Raw genomic sequence first — 23,733 nt, 5'->3', positions numbered from 1 at the left:
GAAGATGAAATAACGTGTCTGCCATTGCTGCTCTGTGTGAGTGGCAAGCTTATGCAACTCTGCTGGATGTACGCTGGAAGCAGAAGCATTGGTTAAAATGATGACACGTGAATCAAGAGTAAGCAGTCAGTTGATGGAGGCCTCCAGCCACTGCTGTTTGATGTAGAAGAATTGGGGTGGAGTGGGGAAGGGTACTGGGGTTCAGGGTGAAAAAAACAACAAGGGCAAATAGAAATTTCATGGCATACAATCCCTACCAGGCTTCAGCCATCTGCAGAGAGGCTGAGGGAGCTCCATTCCTTCCAGCAGCTAGTGGCTTTTTCTGAATGCTGGCATTCTCCTAAACAGCTGCTGGTGTATGCAGCCATGCCTGGCACAGTGACATAACTGGGATTAGTGACATAGTGGGATTGAATCATGCCCTTGCCAAAATCTACCCTTTACCTCACTCCCCGTCGCTTTTGTTCTCCCTTTCCTAGAGTTTTGTAATACTCTGTGGGGTGGGAGAGGCTTGGTAGGCACTTGGTACAAGCAGTTCAGTTTGTGGTACCTAGAACGGCTAGCTTCCAACCTGCTACTTAAAAGGCATCAGGACTTGTCTTCCGTGTGTCTTTCCAACATTGTGAGAAGCTTTAAAACATGAAGAATTTGTTCTAAACCTCGGTCGTGAATTATCTGAGGAGAACCCAAGCCACGTGATTTAGGGCACTCGCAGTTTAATTGGGGAGTGTGCGTACAGCAGCAAAGAGTTTGGGGTTTGTTTTTGTTTTTCTGTATAGACAAGATGTCAATATTAACACTAGAAATACCTTGCCTGTTGGTCTCTACTTACTTAAATGCTCAACTCACCTGCTAATATGTAAGAATGAGTTCTAAATTAGTCTGTCCTGAATTGTCAAAGAGCCTCTGTCTGAAGGCCCTGTTGTGGGTAAGAAATGGGGTCTGCCCATCCCTGTCTTCTTTTTCTGATGAATAGAAGCAATAGGTTATGGGTGTTGTGCATTTTTCTCTTCCTTGCTGCTTCTGCTGTAGTGCCTGACCTGTTGGTGTACTTATACTCAGCACTCTAACTGATGCTAATAATAGATGCCAATAGTAGATGCCAATAATACTGATATGTTTTTGTTTTTTCTTCTGTAGCGTCTCCCTTCCTGCTTTTTGCCAACCGTCGGGATGTTCGACTCGTGGATGCTGGAGGCACAAAGCTGGAGTCCACTGTGGTGGTCAGTGGTTTAGAGGATGCTGCTGCGGTTGACTTCCAGTATTCGCAAGGCATCGTTTTCTGGACAGATGTGAGCGAAGAAGCCATCAAGCAAACTTATATTAACCAAACTGGGAATGTGGTGCAGAATGTCATCATTTCTGGTCTGGTTTCCCCGGATGGCCTGGCATGTGATTGGATTGGGAAAAAACTTTACTGGACAGATTCAGAAACCAATAGGATAGAAGTCGCTAATCTCAATGGAACATCTAGAAAAGTCCTCTTCTGGCAAGACCTTGATCAGCCCAGGGCAATAGCTTTGGATCCAGCTCATGGGTAAATATTAATTTGACTTAAATGCTTAAATGGATACGATGGTGATTTATGTTGGTTTTTTAGTTCTGGGAAAGGAACACGGTCTTTTGTTTTAGTTTACATTTTCCCAAGGTATTTTTCTCAAGATCTATAACTGAACATATGTTTAAACTTAAATATTTTGTGGCAAGAAATGACAGCCCAGAGCCAAAAAGAAAAATATAGCTGCTCTTAGGTGCCAAGTCAAATACTCATTTGGTATGATTGCCTAGCGTATTCATTACACTTCTGAAAAGCAATTAATTTTTCAAGCCTTTTTTATTGTTATTCCCTCGGTTGTCTTGTCTGGTAAGTTAATTTTCATTTGATATGGGATGTCTAATGTGTCTAGTCAGCAAGGTGTGTATATATCTATGAGTCAAAATAGAAATTCTCTCTAGCTATGCTCTGGTGAATGAAACCAGGATATTTTTAAGCGGTGATTTTTGAACAATTATGTTTACTCTGGCAACTGAAAGAACCCAGGTAATGTCAGGGGCTCCTTATGCTCTAAGACAACCAGGTTGGGATGTAATAAGAGAACAGGCTGGATGAGTCACTGTGGCTGACCAGGTGCTCGTAGTGCTCTTGAAAGTACTGGTGTTTCTTTATAGCTTTGCTCTTTTCACTACCCCCATTTCTGCACACGTGCTGTTTGCTACTGTATGCACGAATAGTGCTGATGTTGTTCACTTTGTGCCCCATATTAATTGCAGTGATGTCTGGAAGACTGCTATGCTAGCACTGCAAGTGTCCCCTGCTGCTCAAAGAAATCATACTGTATATGGTGGAGGAGCAGCAAAGCTCACAAGCAAGGCTATTTGTTTTCAATCTACTGTCATTTGTACTTTTTCTAAGAAGTTTCTTTATCTTCCTCATCTTCGGTATGTGTGGTTAGGTTTTTTATCTTTAAGAAAATCTAACATCAGCTGACATTTTCATCAAGCCCATCCTCTTTGTAAGAGGATGAGTTAATATAAGGGCTAAGGATAAACCACAAATATAGAGTGATATTATTGTATATTGGCAAAATGGAAATCACTGCCTTGGGAGATGGGCATTTTCTGGAGGAACCACCTTCTTCAGGTGTGTGAGAAGTGAAAACTGAAACTAAGCAGTGTGATCACTGTATTAGCAACTGCTGTACTGCAGACTGGAACTCTGAGAGTTTATTTTTGCAATGATCCCTGCATAATGCTTTCCAGATGCATGGATGGAATTATGGATACATTTATGATTAATATATGAAAGATGCACAGGTACTGAGTGAAACTATGTGTACCCAGAGAAATAAAATCCTTAGTGCTGTTGACAGGCCAAGTGCTGGAACTGCTTGTATTTCCCAGGTAACTGGTAGAAAGAGAAGTTATAATCAGTAAGAGGAAAAGTGGAGTGACTGTGTTGGATTGCAGGACTTTCAAGGGGGATCTTATCCTCTTAAATCCTCACTTCGCTTCTGCTACTCTTGCCTTCAGGTGAAAGGAGAAAAGGGAAGAATTGACCTACAAGGGTCAACAAATTTAATGTAAACCTATTGCTTGAGTTTAGGCCACCCAGTTGGGATGGTGATGCTGATAAATTATTCTCTAAAGAATTCAGAGATACCTCCAGATCAAATGCCCTTGTCCTTATGGGTGACTTCAGCTTGTCAGCCATTAGCTGGGGATACCACATAGGTGATAGAAACCCTGAACTTGTGTGGGACTTGCTGTTCCAGCTGGATGCATACAAGTCTATGGAGCGTGATGGGATTCGTGCCAGGGTACTGAAAGAGTTGGCTGATGTCATTGTGAGATGTCTCTCGATTATTTTTCAACAGTCTTTGGAATCTGGAGAGGTCTCAATAAACTGGAAACTGTCAAATGTTGTCCTAGTTTTCGAGCTGGGCAAGAAAGAAGACTTTGGTAATAATAGTCCTGTCAGTGTCACTTTAGTGCCTGGCAAAATTAGGGAAAACATTGTTCTGAAAAGTTTGCTTACTGAAAAACATCTGAAAGTGCAGTCATTGATCACAGCCTGTCCAGGTTCATGAGGGGGAAGGCCCTGTTTAACAAACTTAATCTCCTTTTATGACCCACTTAGTTGCCTAAGGGAAGCCAGTTGATACAGTCTTCTCAGATTTTTAGCAAAGTTTACTATAGTTTACTGTTTCTCACAATATCCTTCTGGACAAAACGTCCAACACAGACAAAAGCAGAGTGCAGCGTGTGAACAGTTAGCCGATGGTTTGGGCACAAATGGCTGTTATAAACGTTGTGTGAACACAAGGCTGGCAGCCAGTCACTGGTGGGGTTCCACAGGGCTCCATTTCAGGGACTGTTCTTTTCAGCATTTTCATCAATGACTTTGGTAATATATTTGAAAGTATATAAAGTAGGTTTGTGAAGGATACTAAATTAGGAGGGATTGTTGACTCCCTTGAGTGTAGAGAGGCCTTGCAGAGAGGTCTTGACAAATTGGAGGGCTGGGCAATTGCCAATCACGTGATGTTTAATGAGAGCAAGTGCTGGATTTTGCCCTTGGGATGGGGCAGCCTTGGCTATAGATACAAAACTAGGGGACATGAAGCTGGAGAGGAGCCACACAGGAGGGGATCTTGGATTCTGCTTGATGGCAAGTTGTATGTGAGCCAGCAGTGTGCCCTGGCAGCCAGTATGGTCATCTGTACTCTCAGTTCTTCACCAGAGGGCAGTGGGCATGGAACAGACTTCCCAGGGCCATGGTCATGGCCCCAAGCTGCCAGAGTTCAAGGAGCATTTGGACAACGCATTCAAACATGGAGTTTGACTTTTGGGTGGTCCTTTGTTGGGCCTGGGGTTGAACTCGGTGATCCTTCCAACTCAGGATATTGTATGATTCTGTAGTGTCTGGCTGACATTTTGTAAGTGGATCCAGTTCTTTACCTTTTGATTGTTTTCTTTAAGGTAGCTTACATATTAGTCACGGTGATGCACTTAATGCCTTATTAGGTGGTCTGTGACTGCTTTGAAAAACTGATGGGATTAATTGGGGATTTCTGATAGCATATTACTCCTAAACTAGGTTAAATGCAAGAGTACTGTTCTTAGTAAAAACTGGATAAAAACAATGGTGAAAGAAATTGTCTGGTACAGTGTAATGAAGAGCCTTTATAACAGTCATCAGTGCTGTTGGTGAAGTTTTACTTCTGTAAATCTAATCTTTGTGCTTGGAAAGAAAGGGGGATACAGGAGTGGTTAATTTTACATGACTTTGAAGGGCAATACTCTGCACAGAACAGATGTGCAGTATTTCTTCAACATACACAAAGTCCAGTGTGCGTAACAATAGAAGACGTTGTTTCAGGCTTGCTTCCCACTGCCCTGGAGTTGTACTGCATTCAGCTCACTGTTCAGTATTTGGTTTCAGGAACCACACTGAAAGATTAAGTATCCAGTGTCAGCACACGAAGTTGCCTGACATTAGCTGCCTGGTGTGTGCTGGGCGTCACCATACCTCGGTTTTACCCTTCCATAGGTCCTGCAAAAACCTCTTTCTTCCCTGGAGGACTTGTCTGCTTCTAATTACTTTGAATTTAATCCTCCAGGGAAAGCGTGCAAGTGTGAATGGTCGCTGTGGAATGGCGTGACACATCAGGAACAAAACTGATTTGCCAAAATGGTAGATGTCTGCAGGTGAGAGAGTCACCTTGCAGCGCTCTGGTTTTGATCATAATTACTTCAGATGAGGAGAGAATGACAGTTCTGATTTTTGCACAGATAAATTTCTTGACTTGCTGGTGCTGCTTTCCTGAGCAGTTAATTCAGTCTGCAAGGATTTTTTTTTCCCCACTGGGAGCAGCAGCTTGGTATGAAACAACTTCATTGGCTTTAACTTGTGGCAGACATTTTTAATGTTTATCCTGTTTGATTTATGTATCAATCCAATGCTTCAAAGCAATGTAAGCCTTAAATAGCCTGTGAAAATGAAGATACATGTATCCTTTATAATTAACCAATTTTTCTCTGTTATGGTCTATTAAAATCAGCCTCCATGGAGCTGTTAAAACGACAAATTCCAGAATTGCTTAATTTAATGAGGGTCATATTAAATTAAGGGCAGCTTTACCCAAATAACTGTGCCCATTAGATTAATACAGTAAAAAAGTAACAAGTCATGCGTGACGTACATTTGAGGAATAACAAATTTGAATTTAAATTGATTTTACAACTAATTTCATGTTGTAGTTCTGAAGTATTTTATAAGTGCATCCATGAAGTAGTGGTCATGACATTTGATTTAGGCACAGCAGACTCTGAGCTTGAACTCTCCTAGAAACAATTGTTCCTTGTTTACAGGTATTTTCTGGGGTAGGGAAGTGGGTGATAGAAGGAAAGAGAACTGCTAATACATTCTCATTTGTCATTTTGTTAATAGGCTTGTGTAATCAGATAGCTAATGCAGTTATTGCAGCTGACAGAAGAGTGAGAATTAGGGCTAAACCAGAAGAGAACAGATTGGAGCACTTGAGTTAGCTTGTCTTTTTTTTCCAGATCATGAAATCTAATGAAAGTTAAACTAGGATTCTTAAACTGATTGATACAGTCTTAAAGTTGCTAGGTATTTGCTTGCAGTCTGGAAGAATTTCCATAGGTGTAATTTTGGCCATTAGCATTTTCTTCTGGAGAACTGGGGGAAAGCTTAGTAGATGAGAAGAAAATATATTGCAGCATTGGCTCTGTTAAAGCTCTTCTTACTTGGAATAGGTGATATTACACAAAAAGAATTTCAAATGAGGCAGCAGTACTAATTAGAGTGTAATTTAAAGTAGAGATGCCCTTCATCCAGCACCTACCTCCAAACAATCACTGAGAGCATTCTTAGAGCTTTCTTATAGGACAAGCAGTGAGGCTATTTTATACCATCTTTGGATCTCTGCTCTTCACAGTGCTGGTGAAAATCTGATGTTAAAGTCCTGTGGAAAATCCGTTAAGCGTGTTTCATTATTTCAACCATAGATGCATTGCTTAGTGGCAAAGAAGGAAGGAAATAGTGTGATTAGTTTGCAATCTAGAAAGTCCTGTGGAAAATCTCCAGAACTGTTTCAGTGTCTCAACTGCTGGTGCGTTGCTTAGTGATGAAGAAGGAACATAATTTGCGTGTGTAGTTTGCAGCTGGAATTAGGGAACCAAAAAGTGCTTGCCAAAGAGGATGCAGAACAGTTCTACCACCCATTGCAAGAGATGCCTGTATGAGCAATGTGATAAGGGGATCTCCAAGTCAGTTGGAGAAAGGGTCTTTGCTACCATTCCCTTCCATGTATGCACAAATGGAGAACCCCATCTACTGCCACCGTGTGTGCAAGCTACAGATACATATGCAAAACAGTCCCTTTTTGCAATAAATACAGAAGATTATGACTTAGTCATCTGGTGTGCACTTACCACTTGAATATTACCTGACCACAGGCTGTGCTGGAACCACGGATGCTGATCCAGATTGTCTGTTCCTGCCTATCCAAGTAGCACAGTTGTTTTCCTGTAATAAAAGAGAAGTACTCAACCATAACACTGATTGTAAGTTGTGTCCAGTCGCTTGGTGTGGCTGCATTTTCTGGGAGCAGGAAAGCTGTTCGTATGTTATGTGCACCAAATATCTGCAGATAGTCTCATGCACGAGAAACTCAAGGTTCTTGGGGCAATTGTGAATTCACTCTAATTTTCAGATGGATGCTCTCGATAGTGACAGCCTCTCCATAAGTGTTTTGTCCTTTTATTTTATTTATATTTCCCTTCTTCTGCTCATAGTTACGACTGAAGGATGTAAGTGTTTCAAAGATCACTTGCATTATTTGTCAACAGAACAGAGCTGCCTGGCAGAATAAAATAGTTTTCCTCCTTTGCAGCTGAGATTCTGTGGGGAAGAGGTGGAAATGTGTAGACTTTCTTAATAAGCCCATTGAGCTCTCTCCCTGATTAGCACTCATCATTACAAGTTCTGTGATTCTTCACATCCTGAAAAAAAGAGCTGAGCCCTGGCAATGAGATTTCTTTGTCTTGGATGCATTGGATACCTTGGATACCTTCTTAGGTAGTTTGGAAATAATGGTATTCTTACCCTTTTAACTACACCATTTGTTAAGGGAACAGAAGGATGCTGATAGAATGCAGCAGGAGGCTGGCTTTAGTTGTCTCAGTGCCAGTATATACGTTGGTGTGTATTTTGAAGTGATTGGGAATGTGGTCTTGCTTTGGCTCTGAGGCCAAAGAGATGGGAGAAGCTGAAGTTTGATCAGAATTCTTGATGGAAGCAGTTTTTAAATCTGCAGGGAATCATGGAATGTGTTGAATGTCAACTTAAACAGGGTTACACGTGTTTCATTGTGTTTGAAATTGCAAGCATGCAGTTGAACAAATCATTGGCTGTCATTTGAGTTTTCCCAAATGTTGAGTCGAGGCATCAATCAATATACTGAAATAAACAAAATGTATTAGTTTGAGTCAAGCATATAGGGTACATATTAGGTACAATGTCTGTGGGTAGGAGAGCAACCAACGTTTTCTTTGTGCAGTTGGGTTACTTGTGTTCAGGACATCTGTTCGACCTCTGCCCTCCATGAAGTCAGTGCATATATATGTCTTCTCAGAAATGTTTGGAAAGAAAATGTATTACATCGTTCCCTATACCTTCCTTGTGTTTTCTGCTGACCATGAGAAGTAGTTATAAGGGCTTGTTTTGGGTAATAGTAGTTTTACTATTTTCTGTAGAATTTTGACATATGAATGTATGCCAAAACGTATGCAAGCATTCTTTCATAGGGGAAAAGGGCTTTCCCTCCAGTTCCCTTCAGCCTCTCTTTTTCCTAGGAAATTTTGCAAGCACAGTTTCTTTCTCCTATAAATATCAGTGACTTGCAGTAATTTTGCATTCTAAGTTACAAATTCTCTTCCTTAAACCCCGAGCAGTGCTGTATGCATCTCCCTACTGCTGCCTTCCTCCAGCGCAACGTACTTGGAAGTCTTCTTGGGGGTTCTAAATTACTTGCACCATCTCCCCAAGCATTCCTTGGCTTCGTAGTGTCGTGTAACCTGACTTCTTAGTAGGCTGTTGAAGCCACATTGAATAAATGCTTGCTTATGTTTGAGAAATGACGATGATGCCTTACTCTTTTTTGTATAGGTAAGCATATGGAATGATGTGCTCTTCCTTGCAGGCAGCTCATTGCGGTGATATTGGAGCACCAATCGATTGATAGGCTGCTATGTTTTGTCTTCATTCTAAGCTAGATAGTATGTATATATTTGTGCGTGTGTGTATATATATCTATACATGGTGTGATTAGTTGTGATTGTTGCCTGCATATTTGTGGGCTGAAGGAGGAACATCTTTTAATCTTTAATACAGCTTTTAAATAAAATTTTAAAATGCTTTCTTGTGAAGATCATCTAGATGGCAAAGCGTGTTGCTTGGGGAGAAAAAAAGAGGCAACTTAAGTAAGTAGCTTGCAAGTTATTTACTATGCAAGGCAGCCCTTCTTTTTCCTCTGTAAATGATCGGCACTGTTTTGTTTAGCTGTACAGTTTTCGTAGCTTCAGCAGTAGGATGGGGGAAGTAAGTTTGAAATGTGCCGGATTCTAAACTTCATAGCAATTTCCTGTGAACTCCCGTTTTTTGCCCTGGGCTTGTGTAAGTTTGGAAACTTTGAAATTGGAGAAGTCTGAACTGATTTACATCATCTGTACCACTGGCCCCTTTTGTGTAAGCAGGTTATATAAGATTTGGCAACCATACTGCCTTTGGGAAGGTGGAAAAAATGTTCAGCCCGTGTGACTTCTTTTTATTATGGCCATGATAGCTTCAGATCGCTGATTGGCTGCTTGTTGAGGGCATAGCCATGATTTCTAATCTTTTCCAAAATGATGACCAAGTACCAGGAAATAAGAAATGACCTGCGGCTTTAAAGCTGAAGGGAAATATGGTCTTCATCCTGTTTTTGCTCTTGCACCTGGAATTTTAAAATTAAGGCCACTGGGGTGCAGTTCACCAGCTTTATAATCTGTTTATTTTGCAAGGTGGCTTTCAGTCTCATTCTTCTGTTGTTACTGAAACACCATTTAAGCCCAATTCATTGCGGTAATTAAGTATGTGCCAAAATCCAGTGACTTGCTGACTGCAGTTACAGTGCATTTGTTTAATTGTCTTACTGGAAAGCTCTGTAGTGTAGCTTGCAGTTACTGTGCTGTTACTAATAGAGAAGTAATTGGATTTTATGGCTCTATTTATTCTAGCACTTTTGGCTACTGAATTATGGATTTGATAGTCTGTTAGTGGTTGTGTGTGCAAAAGGAAGGATGTATTTGTCTTCTCACTGATGATGCTTTGGCTTTTGCTTTGCTTGGTTCCTGCTAGTTTTTTTGGTGTTCAGCTTAGGGTCAGAATTGGCAGAACTCTTGCGAAGTTATTGTTGGATATTGATTTCTTCTCCACCAACCCTGCACTTTTCGGCTTGAAAACGTGGTGTCAAAGGATAAAACCTAGTAAGGGTTAAGAAATAAATGACACTTAAGCTTCCCTCAATAAATGAATAAAGAAACCCAGGGAATTTGTCCCAGGGTTGCTTTTTTTGTTCTGTGCTTCTCAAGTATGGTTTGGTTTTTTATTTTTAGGAATATTGAATTGTTGGTTGCTTAGCAGTGATTTTTGCTCACCGTGGCATTTTATATTATCTCTTTAGGAACTGATGTTTTCGTTTGCTTTTATAGCCTCAGTGTTGTTATGCTTGTATGGACCTGTTGCAACCCCAGGTGAGATACTAAACTCGTAGGATGCCAAATCGTATCCCTGAAAGTACAGTCAGTCTAATGTGCACAAAGATACAAGCTAGTGGATTTGGTCCTCTTTGCTCCTTACAGCTGTTATGATGCGCCCACGCCCCAGGGCTATTTAAAACTGTGTAACCTGCTCTTAACCAATCGACTCCCTTTGCTGTCCAGCCTTCGAATGGCCCAACTGAGAAACGCCCAGACCTACTCAGGTGCGTGTGTATGGCTCTCCAGTATTATTCTGCATGTCTGTTTTCAACAGGCATTCAGAACAGAGAGCTTTTTAATAGCATGGACAAGTGCCAGACTGACATCTTCTACGTAGCCTAGTGAATGTTTCTGAAACCTTTTCTGGGCTAATTTTTTTTTTTTTATTCATTCTTTTTTTTTTTTTTTTTACAGAGAAATGAAAACAGGGGAGTTTGTTAATGTGCCAGCCAAAAAAAAAAAAGAAAAAAGTATACATATTTGAAAAACAAGAATATTGTCCAAATACCATCATGTCCATGAAACAATGGTGTCTAGAACTTCTTTGAAGGGCTTGGTTTCTGCTAAGGTCCAGAAGAAATGTGGACTATTGAGTGCATTTTTAAAGCAGAAATAATGCATCGCTTAGTGCTCCTGAATTAGTTTAACAAGTTTAAACCCTCTTACTGTCAGGTTTATTCATATTTCTTCCTAAGAAATATATTAATATAATAATTCATATTTCTTCCATCACGGTGGAAGGGAGGGATGCTGTTCACAGGGACCTCAACAGGTTTGAAAGGTGGGCCCAGGTGAACCTGATGAGGTTCAACACAGCAAAGTGCAAGATTTTGCACTTGGGCCAGAGGAATCCCAGGCATCCTTTACAGTCCTATACAGACTGGAAGGAGTGGTCCTTGAGAGCAGCCCTGCAGAGAAGGACCTGGGGGTCTTGATGGATGAAAAGCTTAACACGAGCCAGCAATGTGCCCTTGCAGCTCGGAAAGCAAATGGGATCCTGGGCTCCATCAGAAGAGGGGTCTCCAGCAGGGACAGGGAAGTGATTGTCCCTCTCTACTCTGCTCTTGTGAGGCCCCATCTGGAGTACTGCGTCCAATTGTAGAGCCCCCAGTACAAGAAAGACAGAGCTGTTGGAGAGGGTCCAGAGGAGAGTCACAAAGATGATCAAAGGCCTGAATCATCTCCCCTACAAAGATAGGCTGAGTGAGCTGGGCTTGTTCAGCCTGGAGAAAAGAAGGCTGTGAGGTGACTTCATTGCAACCTTTCAGTACCTAAAGGGAGCCTACAAACAGGAGGGGAATCAACTTTTTGAAAGGGTAGATAACAGCAGGATAAGGGGAAATGGTTTTAAGTTGAGGGAGGGAAGATTTAGGTTGGATGTCAGGGGGAAGCTCTTTACTATGGGAGTGGTGAGGTGCTGGAACAGGCTGCCCAGAGAGGCTGTGGATGCCCCATCCCTGGAGATGTTCAAGGCCGGATTGGATGGGGCCCTGGGCAGCCTGGTCTGGTATTAAATGGGGAGGTTGGTGGCCCTGCTTGTGGCAGGGGGGTTGGGATTCATGGTCCTTGAGGTCCCTTCCAACCCAGCCCATTCTGTGGTTCTAACATATCCAGTGAACAACTGCAGTAGTGCGTGGCCTGTGACAGTGAAGCCTGACTTTCCTTTGAGAAGTCACACTGAGTTTCTTGTCTTGTTCTTCTGTACATCCTGTGCCCTGCCCCTTCCCAGGGTCATCAGAGCTATCTGATGTTTGCATGATTTTGTTCTGTCCTAATGGCGTTTTGAAGATGCAAAGTGTGAGACGTAACTGTTGCTAATGGGCACTCTAAAATACTTAATTTCTCTACTGTCTTTTCCGCATGGATCTTGCTCCAGTTTACCCAGCTGAAACAAGCAGATTTCAGTAGTTTGTGTAGGCTCTGGTGTTCTTGATCCCTGAGCTATTTCAAATATAGGTTTGAAGCCAGGCTGCCACCTGATCGCATCAGGATCAAGAAAGTGGGTTTGTTTTCTTTTCCTTACCCTGAAATTTGTATCCTGTGCTGTTTGAACTATGAACGAGCATATGTATGTATATATGTATGTATATACATTTACACTAAAAACAGATCCTGATTATTAATTTTCTAATTTAAAACTGTTTCCTATTGAATTGTTACATACTTTTAGCTGCTTCTGGTGTGAGATTCATGCTACTCTTGCTGTCTCTTCTTCCTCCTACCTCTTTCCCTTGGCACTGTTGTTCACATGACTGCAGTAGTGGTAGTATTAAGCCTCTCTGCGTTGGTTGTTTTTCCATGCTGCTTGACTACATTTTTGAGCAAGTTGCTTCCTTATGATGCCTCAAGACTGGGGAACTTGTTTCCCAGCCCTTTGCTGACATGTCTTAATGTTCTGACTCTGGCAAACTGGCTTTTATCTTACTCTTCCAGTTGAATTTGCGGTGCCTCTCTAGCTTAACTCATGTCATTCTTTCCATAATAACTGGACTTCTTCCCAGGATTTATAACTTGTCCAGAAAATACCTGTCTTCAGCTGACTCTCAGTGTAGCATGTCTTATCCAGAGACTGCACGTACTTAATTTGGTCTGAACTGCCTTTGTCATTGTTGCAAAATAGAGGAGGATAAAAAAGGCAGTTTGACACTGTATGTTCTTAAAAATCCTGCCCAGCATTCATTCAAAACGTGTCATTTTATGGCCTCATTAATGCTTCGTGCCGAATGCTGTGTTCTGCTTTGCAGTGACCAAAAAAAGTCAAAACAAGCTGTGATGGTGCTATGGTGGGGGAGGAGGACTGTGCTAGCTAGTTGTAGGGTCCAAGGTATGTCTTGGCTGGTGGAAAGTAATGGTGCTCTCTCTGGGGAAGTTTCATAATGAGCTTTGAAAGAATTATAAGAATAATTATAAGAATTAATAATAAGAATTCCTCCTTATAGGGTGCTAATGTCAGAAGCAAGGATAGTAACCAGAGAAGGAACTGCTTGATCTGGCAGCAGTGGGATTTTAAATAGACTTGCATAGACCAAGGATTCCCATGCCTTTCTGCAGGAACAGCTCATCTCTTATAATGATGTCGTAACTTCCAGTTTAGTCCTGATGTGTTAAGTGATCCCCAGAATGGTGTTGACTTGATGGAATTCCTGGCAGTTCAGCAACTGCTGCTTGCCAAAAGAGTGAGGAACCTATTGGAAAAGGGCAGGAAGCTATAGCTGAAGTCAGGAATTGCTTTTTGCTGTTCTACTCATGAGATGAACCAAGGGGTACTTGAGAACATGTGAGGTGCATGAAACCATCGATCAGTAGGTGCTTGATGACCACGGAGACTTAATATATCTTGAAAAGTTCTCTAGGAAGATCAGCTTTATAGTACTTACGAGATTGCAAGGACATCCTACAATCGGGATGAGGTGATGACAGGGTAATAATGATCTCTTCTGTGTTGAAGTCAAGATGGGAGAGGAGTGCTTTGAGAGTATGCTGCCTGTGTAAAGGCAGGTCTACATTTTGTCCAAGTGTATCTTCATGCTGCTAGCCTTTCTTAGAACTTCTGCTACTTTATGTTGTATTGTTTTAGAACTTTCAACGATTGAGCTCATTACCTGTTAATTAGCTAAAAAGTAGGGATATATCTCTTCTGTGGCAAATTATGTGTGAAGGCAAGTGTGTTGATATTGTCCAGCAGTCTGTGTAGCCAAGGATGTGCCCTGTGAGAATGCATCATCTGTGAAATAGGGCAATAGGTTTGAGGGGCAGAGGGGAGACAGTTTGGAACTGGAGCTCTTTTAATACATTAGAAAAGCCATGAGGGCCCTTTGGCCTACGTACTTTATTATTTCTCATCATCTGATTGCATTAAGCTTCAAGGCAAGCTGCAGGCATTTATTTTTTTTTTTTATGACAGAAATTGAGGATAAGGATTTTGCTGGTTGGTAATTTAGTTTTTTTCATCCTTGTTATTTAATGGGACTTAGCTAGTTTTGTCTGTTTCATTTTGCTTTTAAATAACTATCATAGGATTTCTAGTTTTCTTATAAGATCCTGTTTGGTCTGCATTTGCACATTAAAGTATGTGAATAAATGTGATACTGTCATAACCAAATTATGAGGACTGCTCCAAAAGTAATGCCTGCTATTTTATGATGTTAACCCACGGCATCAGAGGTGGATGATGGTGGTGTGGCAGTAGAGGCTGAACCTTCCTGCCAGTATTCCATTACATTTTGTTGCTGTGTGACAGATGGTAGTGGAGGGGCAGTCTGACAAAATGGTGTCGGACATGATGGTGTGAATGAAGCAAAGATATGGCGTTGAATTCATCCATGTGTGAAAAAGTGGCACCATTAGTGTTCATTAGTGCTTTGCTGAACATTTATTTAGACCAAACAGTGGAGTTGAGCACAGTGTTGAGTGATGCATTTCAGCAGTGGCGACACTGACATGAAAGACAAAGTGCGTTCTGGATGGCCGTGCACAGCTGTCACACCATAAAATGGAGAGTGTCTCAATCAGCTCATCCGTGTGAATCATCAGATAGCAACCAAGGAGCTGTTTATGGAGCTGAATATCAGCTCCAGTGCATAGTAAACGATGGTGGCAACATTGGAACAGAAAGAACACCAATGCAAGTTTGTCGGGACCTGTTGAACCAATATAAGGCCAAAGATAGTTTCCTGGATTGCATCATTACTCACCATAATGATTATTCACAAAATGTGATTTCACCACTATGAGTCAAAACAGTGGTCCATGGAGTGCCAACTTGTGCAATTTCGATTGAAGAAAAAGTTCAAGACGCAGCCCTCAGCAGCAGAGTAATGTGCTCGGTCATCTGGGCTACAAAAGGGGGATCCTTCTGGATTTCCTGGAACCTGAACAAACCAGCAACTCTGACCACTATGTTGTGAAACTGGCTAAGCTGAAGGCTCCAGAGTCAGGCCAGAACAGGAGACTTTTCTCTTGCAACATGAAAGCACCAGGCCCCATACCAGTTTGAAGACTATTGAGTATGTTGACTGTCTTGGCTGGACTGTCCTACCACACCCACCGTATATTTTCAAAAATCTGGTATTTTGTACCAGAGAATTTTCTCTATCAGATAGCGTTATTGTGCTCTTAATGTCTGTTACAGTTTTCGTGGAAATAAACAGGAGGCATTACTTTCAGAGAGATATATATATATAGCCCAGAGTCACCTTTGGATGACTGGGATTTTCTTCATTCAGCAGCCAGATTTTGGACTGCTCTGAACAGATCCTTCATTTTCTCTAAGAAAGAACTGCATACTGTTAAGCAACCAGAGCAAGGAGAGTAACAGAAGTTCACCGAGCAACCTGTTACTGGTTTTGAATGGATCTGGAAGATATCACTGGAGTAAGATGGTTCCTGTTCCTGCTTGCATTTGTTTGTTTTAATAATTTATGTCTAGAATCTGCTGAAGACATTCCAGTGAACTCAATGGTGTTACAAGGCTGTTGTGGAGGAGAAAGAAAATTCTACTTTATGGTTTGAAATTCTAAGAGAAAATTTCAGTTTAGGAAACGTGGATTGTTTTTTTCCTAGGAGGTTGATGCTAAGACAGCTGTACTGGGGCCCATTTCTGTCTAGCCCTTTTTGTTCATTTCTGTTCTTCTGGAGATGTGTCGAGATGTCCTTTGCATACTTGAAGCTACTGTAGCTGTGCCAAATCCGAGAACTGACTTCACTGAAAAATGACCTGACCTACTAATGAGTATTTGGCTGGATGAATTTCTCGGTCTGATTCTCCAGCTGGCTGTATAGATGGCTGCTTTAGTATCTGCCCTTTCTCTAATTGTTTGTCAATAGCTGCCTCACCACACAGTTTGAACTGCCACAAATTACAGCCTGACCTGTTAAGGAAAACCAAAATGAGCGGCAATTTACATTCATACGTCGGTCTGTGCTCTGTGGCAGCTCAGCTCCTGCTTCTGCTTCTTCGTGAGCAGTTGGCCTGTCCTGGCTGCTGGAAGAGAGAGATGTTTTGAGGATGGCATTTGGGGACAGAAATACCCGGCAGCCATCCTCAGGTGAGCTGTCTCAATTCATCAATCAGAAGCCTGAGGCCTCGTGTGTATGGAGGTTTTATTTGGTAAATTCCTTGTTTTACCCTCCCACACTCAAATATATGTGCATTGTGTTACAAGTGAGCCCTTTCTCTCTGTCTGTATTCCACTTTCCAGTGGGATAAACAGGCCAACTGTGATTTATATGTGACTATGATCAGAATGGTTTAAATTAATGTGGCATAGGACAGAAGGATCTTGTGTGGTACGACAGTGCTAAAACTGGAGTTGTGGCTGGAGCAGGGTGCAGCACCTACCCTGAGATCAGCGCATTCTAAGCTTGAGTTCTGAGGGATGTGCCCTGAGAATAGCTGTTGTGACTGCTGTTGCTTTGCTGAGAGGATGGCCCCAGCTGCCTGTGGAGGGGCTACAGAGCTGCTACAGTTTCCATGGCTGTCTTATTTTGTAGGGGAGAACATCCTGTAGATGCTAAGAAATGTGATAGCAATTAGAAATGCTGTCCCTGCTTCTTTCTTCAAACTAGGCAGTATTCTCTTATAAAAGAAACCGTGAGGTCTTCCCAGCCTGTGTGCATGCTCAGAAAGCGTGCTGTTTGACCTTTGTGGTTCCTAGCATGGTTGTATAGCCCTTGCTGTCTTCTTCAGGGGATGTGAGCCAAACCATATTACAAAACCTGTAAGCATGGGCTTTGCAAGGCCGGAGAGGTACCACTTCACTGTAGTTTCTGGACTTAGCTGAAATGTAGCTCAGTACAAACCCCGAGCTGATGCCTGTCTGTCACTGCTGAAGAACCTGGAGCGCTGGTGAGTTCAGCGTAGACATCTAACTGATTTTGTTTGAGTGCTCGCTCAGGTCGAGGGCTTGCTGATATAGAATGTCTGAAATAGCTGCATTGGGAAAGCACCCGGACCTTGCAGAGTTCACCATTTTTTAATCTAGTCCTTTCTGGTTGATAAATGCTTTTGATGTCTCTATTCAGGCTACTTGAATTGCCTGTAAGTGAAGTGACAGTAAAAGTGGGGGCATTGATGAGAGGGAAAACATCTGCAGTCTTCATTTAATGTAATTCTAAATTTGTATGGATTTACGATTTGCTGTTGAACAGAAATGAACTTTGAGGCACTTTATTCTTTTTGTACACCAGTTTCCAAAAGGAAATTTACCTGTGGCAGTTTTGGAAATTGGTTGGGTAACTGTTGTTTCTGAATGGGATTGAGGATATTAACTTGCAATAACTAGGCAAGCAAGGACAGTGCTCTGTTGTAAATGCTTGTGACAAGCAGGGGCTGCCCAGTGTTGATGGCTAAAGGTAATACATTATGCAGAAACAATACTTCTGTGATGTGCTCTCTTGAAGGACTCTTTTTGCACCCTCTGGGGTGCAAATCTCATTTCAATATCATTTGAATTGCTGTATGTTGATGTTCTTGGGGAAATACGTATTTGTGTATTTCCACCACTGTATGGTGGAAAACGAAAGAAACAAAATCAAAGATGCTTCAGAACATTACAAAGAGCTTCTATCTTTTCTGTTGCTGAAGCTAATGAATATACGTTGTGATTTATTTTTGTGCATCTCTGCTTTCTTTTTTAGATACATGTATTGGACTGACTGGGGCGAAACACCCAGAATAGAACGGGCAGGAATGGACAGCAGCACACGGAAAATAATTGTTGATTCAGATATCTATTGGCCAAATGGACTCACAATAGATCTTGATGAGCAGAAACTTTACTGGGCTGATGCAAAATTGAGTTTCATTCATAGAGCAAATCTGGATGGCTCCTTTAGGTAAGTTTCCTTTAGTGAATAATATGGTGTGAATTATTTCTCACCCCCTGTATTAGTTCTGAACCAAGACGTTTTTCAGTAATCTAGAATAATGCTTTAACCTTGTTGTTTAAATGCAAGTCAGGGCCTAAAGTAGTGATTGAGCACCTGGTAGGAAGGAAGGGCCAATACAGGGGAGCTCAGGTATATGCAGTGTACCTGAATGACCAGAAGGGGTGAAGCCAGGACCCACCCCTTCCCAGACTTCATTTAAGGGTTGGCAGTCTTGCTGAAGATCCCTGCCTACCTGAGGCCTTCTGAAGGTGAGCAGCTTTTTTCCTTTGTTTCTGCATCCATAGCTGTTGCACTTGGGCTTGTCCTCACTTGTTGCAGCCTGTGACTCTGCTACCCTGCTGTCATTGCTGTGTTTTCTATCACATTATAGCGTTACAAATATAAACTCACTTGTTGGTAGCTCTGTAAAAACAGAATGCTCACATGCTATAGAACTGTCTTTGAGGATATTTGTATTGTTGTTTTACTATAGATTGTTTATGACCATCCTGCACAGCATTTTTTTAAGGTTCATGCTTATCTTCAGAACAATAGGAGATGCTCATCCTTGGCCCCAGGAAATATAGCATTCGACTAGTGCTATGGGAATTTTTTGGTATTTTACTCTGCTTTTTTTTTGTCAACAGGAGGTATATGTTGAGACACCTGTCCTTGGCCCTGTCCAAAGATGTACTTTGTGGCATGCTTACAAGTACCCAAATTCATCTTATTTCAGACTGTGAGTGAGCAAGATTTTTCTAAGGCTTGATAGAAAGCGCAGTATGCAAGTGTGCAGGCTGCTGTCCAGGTGTCTCTGTTGATTTTAACTATTAAGGAATGACATAGATCAGCCTACAGATAGGGCAGGCTTGGATGTTCAAGTTTGTACCTTAAGCAGTGCAGTGTTCAGTAGGCAGGCATTGGTTCTGATGGGCATCTGCCATTTGCCAATGAAACCTCCCACTGAGGAGGCAGGTCTCTGCATTGTGGTCCAGCTTTGGTCCTCACATAGCCTGTTGAATTGTCAGTGGTATACCAAACTGCAATTGATTCCTATGTGATTAATAGAGTTATGTTTGGTCTGGTCAGGCAGAGCAACCAGAATGATCCGTTCTTAAACGCAGACTACCCGACTGTTTGGATCCTAGACTACTATGCTTAGGAGAGGCTTAAGTGTGCACTCAGGTTACATGGGTAGGAAACTCATAGTGTGGATGTCCTGCTTGTATAGTTTGCTGCTTTTTAAAAGAATGGCACTGTATTTCTAGAGTGAAGTGATATTTAATGATGTAAATAATTGAATATTATCTGGAAACACAACTTTGGACGCTGAGATTTTTGTTATCCATCTAAAGAAGCCTACCTTGGGGCAAGAGAGGAGTGTTGTTATCGTACAGTGCTGTGTTGACTTGTGACTTGTCAGAAGGTTGCTATCCCAGTGTGTCAGCAGCACCCTGAGGCAAACTGGAGATAGCAGTGATCTTTGTGTAGCGAACATGAACTCTATTTCAAAACATCTAAAAATTTCTGTAATGCTTTCAGTATCAATAGAAATTTGGGGTTTTCTTACACTCCTGTCTATATTGTATGCCCCTCCCCTAGCAGATAACACTATTTTCCACTGATATCTTTCAGTTTTTTGCAGTTGCATTCCATGCCTGATTTTCACACTCATAAAAGAGGCATAACGATATTGACATCCTTTATAAAACACTCAAGTTCTATTGAGAGCACTCTGTAAAGCTAGATAATGGTGGCATTGTGGTGAGTGACAAGTACTAAGTGACTGTCAGAAGCATAGACAAGGGAAGAGGCCATTACAGAAGGGAGTGGGAGCTCAAAGCCTTTGTGCAGGTTCATAGAAAGTTGTCTCATAATTCTAAATCTAAGAGATTTTCATACAGTACAATGTGAATTTGTCCCTCTTGTTTAAGGATGGGTGACAGAGTGTAAGTTTTCCAGTCTGATTCCACAGTTCTCCTGCACGTTAAAATGTAATAAACTTTACTTGCATGTTTGTGTAGAAACTTGGAGTTCTAATGCATAAGTAAAGTGTGTTTTGCTCATATTTAGGTAGGGAGAGACCACCTGAAGAAGAGTATGTTTATCTCAGCCATTGGCCTTTGTGACAGATTGGTACATGTCTACCCCCCATGCAGTATATTTTGCTAGGAAGGAAATGGTACTTTAGGAAGAAAAATAATGCATGCTCTATTTTGCATTAGAAAAGTTACCTCACTGTTGTATGCTTTTTTACATGTGTTACAGTCAGCTGCTGGAGAGCTGATGTCATGCTGGATGTCAGGGTATTCCCGTGCAGCATGTGTTCTGTGAAATTCCTTGTGTCTTTCTCACTGCATGTGGACTGCAGGTGTTGTTCAACCTGCTTAGTAGTGTAGCTATATGACAAAACTTCCTGAAAATATTATGCATGTGAATAAATCCAGTGAATATTACTCCTAACTTTTCTCTCTTTTTTTTTTTTCATCTGTTTATTTCATTTGCTTTGTAAAATTTACTTATATCCCTTCCACCAATGAATTATGGAAAAAGAAATATATGAAGCTGAAACTCTTAGGTCCTGCTGGCAAAGTAGACTTCAATAATAATTCCAAGGTTATCATGAATTTTGAACCAATCAAACAAAATTGACCTTCTTCATGTGCAAATGTATTTGTGAGAGGGAAGTTGCTTCTGTTTCTTAAACACACAGCCAAAAAGTTTCAAACAGAGCTATCAATAAAAGTCTTAATGCAGTTTTAGTACTTCAGAACTCAAATGAGAAGAAAACTTGCACTCTGCGTGGTGAATTAATGTTACCAGAGCAATCTGCCTGTTATATTGGCAAGATTCAGTTTCCAAGCATGTCAGCTGGAATGTAATTACAGGAGAGGGGGAGACTTGATATCTAAGAATGATGGAAATAGGGACAATATATGGTGGAAGACAGCTGCTACGATACTAGAATACAAGTACTGCTGTTACTGTTGTTTGTTTGTTTGTTTTTTAAAGGCTGTAGCAAAGTGTGGAGAGGAAAATCAGTAATTCTGTTTGTTCTGTGGTGTTTAATGGTGAAAGAAGTAGTGATAAGTTGAAGGACAGAAATTTCAGAGCAGTTTTAGTGTTCTGTCTGGAACAGAAAGAATGACTTTCTTTTTCCATATTGAGTATGTGAAAATGCTTGCATATACCAGTTGGTTTTAAATCTGTCCTATGTGTGCAAGATTGATGTCTCAATGTATTTGAAGAATTTTGGGAGTATTTCACCTTCATAAACTGCAAATGGTAACTATGCTGATTAAAAAAGAAAATGAACCTTCCCTCCCAAGTCTTTATTGTTATTAACCTCATCTATACAAATAATTCAAATGCAGATTGGAATACAGGTATAAGAAAAATGTGCTCCTTGCTTTCCTTCAGGATGATGCTGGGAGTTAAAGGCTTCTCAAAGTTGTGCGCTGATTTATTGGAATGCTGCTTTGCTGCTTAAGAAGCCTGGTTTAGAAGGCAATGTGAATGCCTTTTTATACACACATAAAATGCATAATTTTTTTGTGAAAATTGAGTTCATATTATTTTGATTGCAGAATTGTCAAATATGCTTTTACAGAGCATCTACAAAACTCTTGGATCTAAGCTACACAAATTAATTGCAGTGTGTATGAATTTGGGGATTTTGTGAGTTCAGAAAACGCATCGGAGTTTTCATATGTTCTGTGGCTTTTGGTTCCACTCACGGCAAATGTGAGAATATATGCATACACAGAAGAAAGGGAGTGCAGCTGAATGCCATCTGAAAATGTCTGAAGTGTTTTTTGATTTATATTCATCACAAGTATTTAGTCTTAAACAAAGCATTACTGACAGGAGACAAACTGTTGACTGCTATCTGAGGGGGAACGCTCAAAGAATATGGCTCTGAAAAGCCTGGATTTTGTGATGGACGGCCTGTGTTTTGTCAGCTTGTATTGTGCAGGGCTTTGTGAGGCAGACAAATGGCCCTCGAGTCATTCCTTCATTTTCCTGCTCTGAGAAAGAATTGGCTGCAATTGGCAATTGCGAGCATGAAAGTCCTGGGTAAAGATGTCATATATTGCAAACAAGGACAGGGAAGGGGGAAAAGAAGAGGGGGGAGAAAAAAAGAAAGAAGTTTAGTGGGAGGAGCACACTGAAGACCTGTGTTTCCTCCCAAAGGCGGTTTTACATGGATGTTCGCGCAGCCCTGTTCAGGGACTCTGGTGTGGCCTTTCAGAGGTCAGTGTGTAGCTGAACCAGATACTGCGTTGCTATGAAACATGGTATATTTGTTTTCTTATCGCTATGAAGGGGCAAAGTCTAAGTTGTCGTTCCTACATTTTTGCATAGCTAACTATTCATTTGGAAGGTGCTTGCCGTTATGTTCTGTGGGGGCATGCTGATGTGAAGTGACTTAATGGTTGCTAAAACCAGGTGTTTTTCATTCACAACCTTAGAGGTTAATTGTTGAGTTTGGCCCGCTGTAGCTGCTGATAACTGAGGTTTATTTCAAAGCATTTTCAAATTGATGTGTGAAGAAAACTAATTTTCGAGTTATAAAGACTGAAAAACATAGGAAAAGGAATTCATAGTACAATCACGAGTGTTTTTAATGTGCAGTACAGGAGGGTATAAGCAAAATAGTTTAGAAAAATATGCAAATAAATGTGAGATGCGTGTTTGCTTGGGCTAAGTTCCTTCTGGATTAATGTAAAAGGTTGTTTTATACTCCAGTATAGTTGTCACTTTCGTCACCAGATGATACTCCTGGCTCAGTGATTTTTGATAAAAGATGACAATTTCTATATGAATTCTTAAAAAGTCATGGTTTTTTTTTTCCCCCCTGTAAGGGTGTCTGGTGAAAGCAACGCAAACTAATCCTTGCCCTTTCTTTCATCCAGGCAAAAGGTTGTTGAAGGAAGTCTTACTCATCCATTTGCGTTGACATTGTCTGGGGACACTTTGTATTGGACAGACTGGCAGACACGTTCCATTCATGCCTGTAACAAACGGACGGGAGAGAAGAGGAGAGAAATATTATCAGCTCTTTATTCACCCATGGACATCCAGGTCTTAAGCCCAGACCGGCAGCCCTACTGTACGTTTTACTTTTCCTTGAAGCTTTTTGCATAACTGTTATTTATTTGTCAGAACAGCATTAATCAGAAAAAGGAGTAGTGTGAAGTTTTACTGTTTTGAGAACGTTTCAGAGAATTAGTTGTGAAACCATAATTACTCAATCCTTTACCTTTCTTTGAAAATTCTAGCCTGAGTAGGTAAGAGCTTGTTTGTCATCCCAGTGGGTAGTAAAATTCCAAATCCAGTGCAGTACTTCAGTGATATCTTTAAAGACTTGGCCTTAGAACTTCTAAAATACTGTGATTTTAAAGACACATGAAAGAAAAAAAAAAAAAAAAGCACATAACTGCATTTTTTTGTAAGTACAATTATAATAAAATATGTGAAGTTCATCTTGTACTTACAATGGTAATTTTTGCAGGCTGCACTCGATATTGCTTATCTTCA

The 23,733-nt window shown here is 41.1% G+C and overlaps 1 protein-coding gene across 2 annotated transcripts in view; it reads left to right on the top strand.

Moving 5' to 3' along the window:
- Positions 1 to 23,733, top strand: part of LRP5 (LDL receptor related protein 5) — a 129,682-nt gene that overhangs the window by 30,325 nt on the left and 75,624 nt on the right. For both annotated transcript variants that reach the window (XM_042884596.1, XM_042884597.1), the window contains exons 2-4: positions 1,141 to 1,537; positions 17,962 to 18,159; positions 23,109 to 23,305. In XM_042884596.1, the coding sequence (XP_042740530.1) occupies positions 1,141 to 1,537; positions 17,962 to 18,159; positions 23,109 to 23,305 (792 nt within the window). The remainder of the gene's footprint in view (positions 1 to 1,140; positions 1,538 to 17,961; positions 18,160 to 23,108; positions 23,306 to 23,733) is intronic.

The sequence above is a fragment of the Lagopus leucura genome, unplaced genomic scaffold (assembly GCF_019238085.1).
Source record: "Lagopus leucura isolate 7727_CA_CO unplaced genomic scaffold, USGS_WTPT01 Super-Scaffold_100044, whole genome shotgun sequence".
In the NCBI taxonomy this organism is placed as follows: domain Eukaryota; kingdom Metazoa; phylum Chordata; class Aves; order Galliformes; family Phasianidae; genus Lagopus; species Lagopus leucura.
This window is presented reverse-complemented; position numbering and strand designations above follow the sequence as displayed.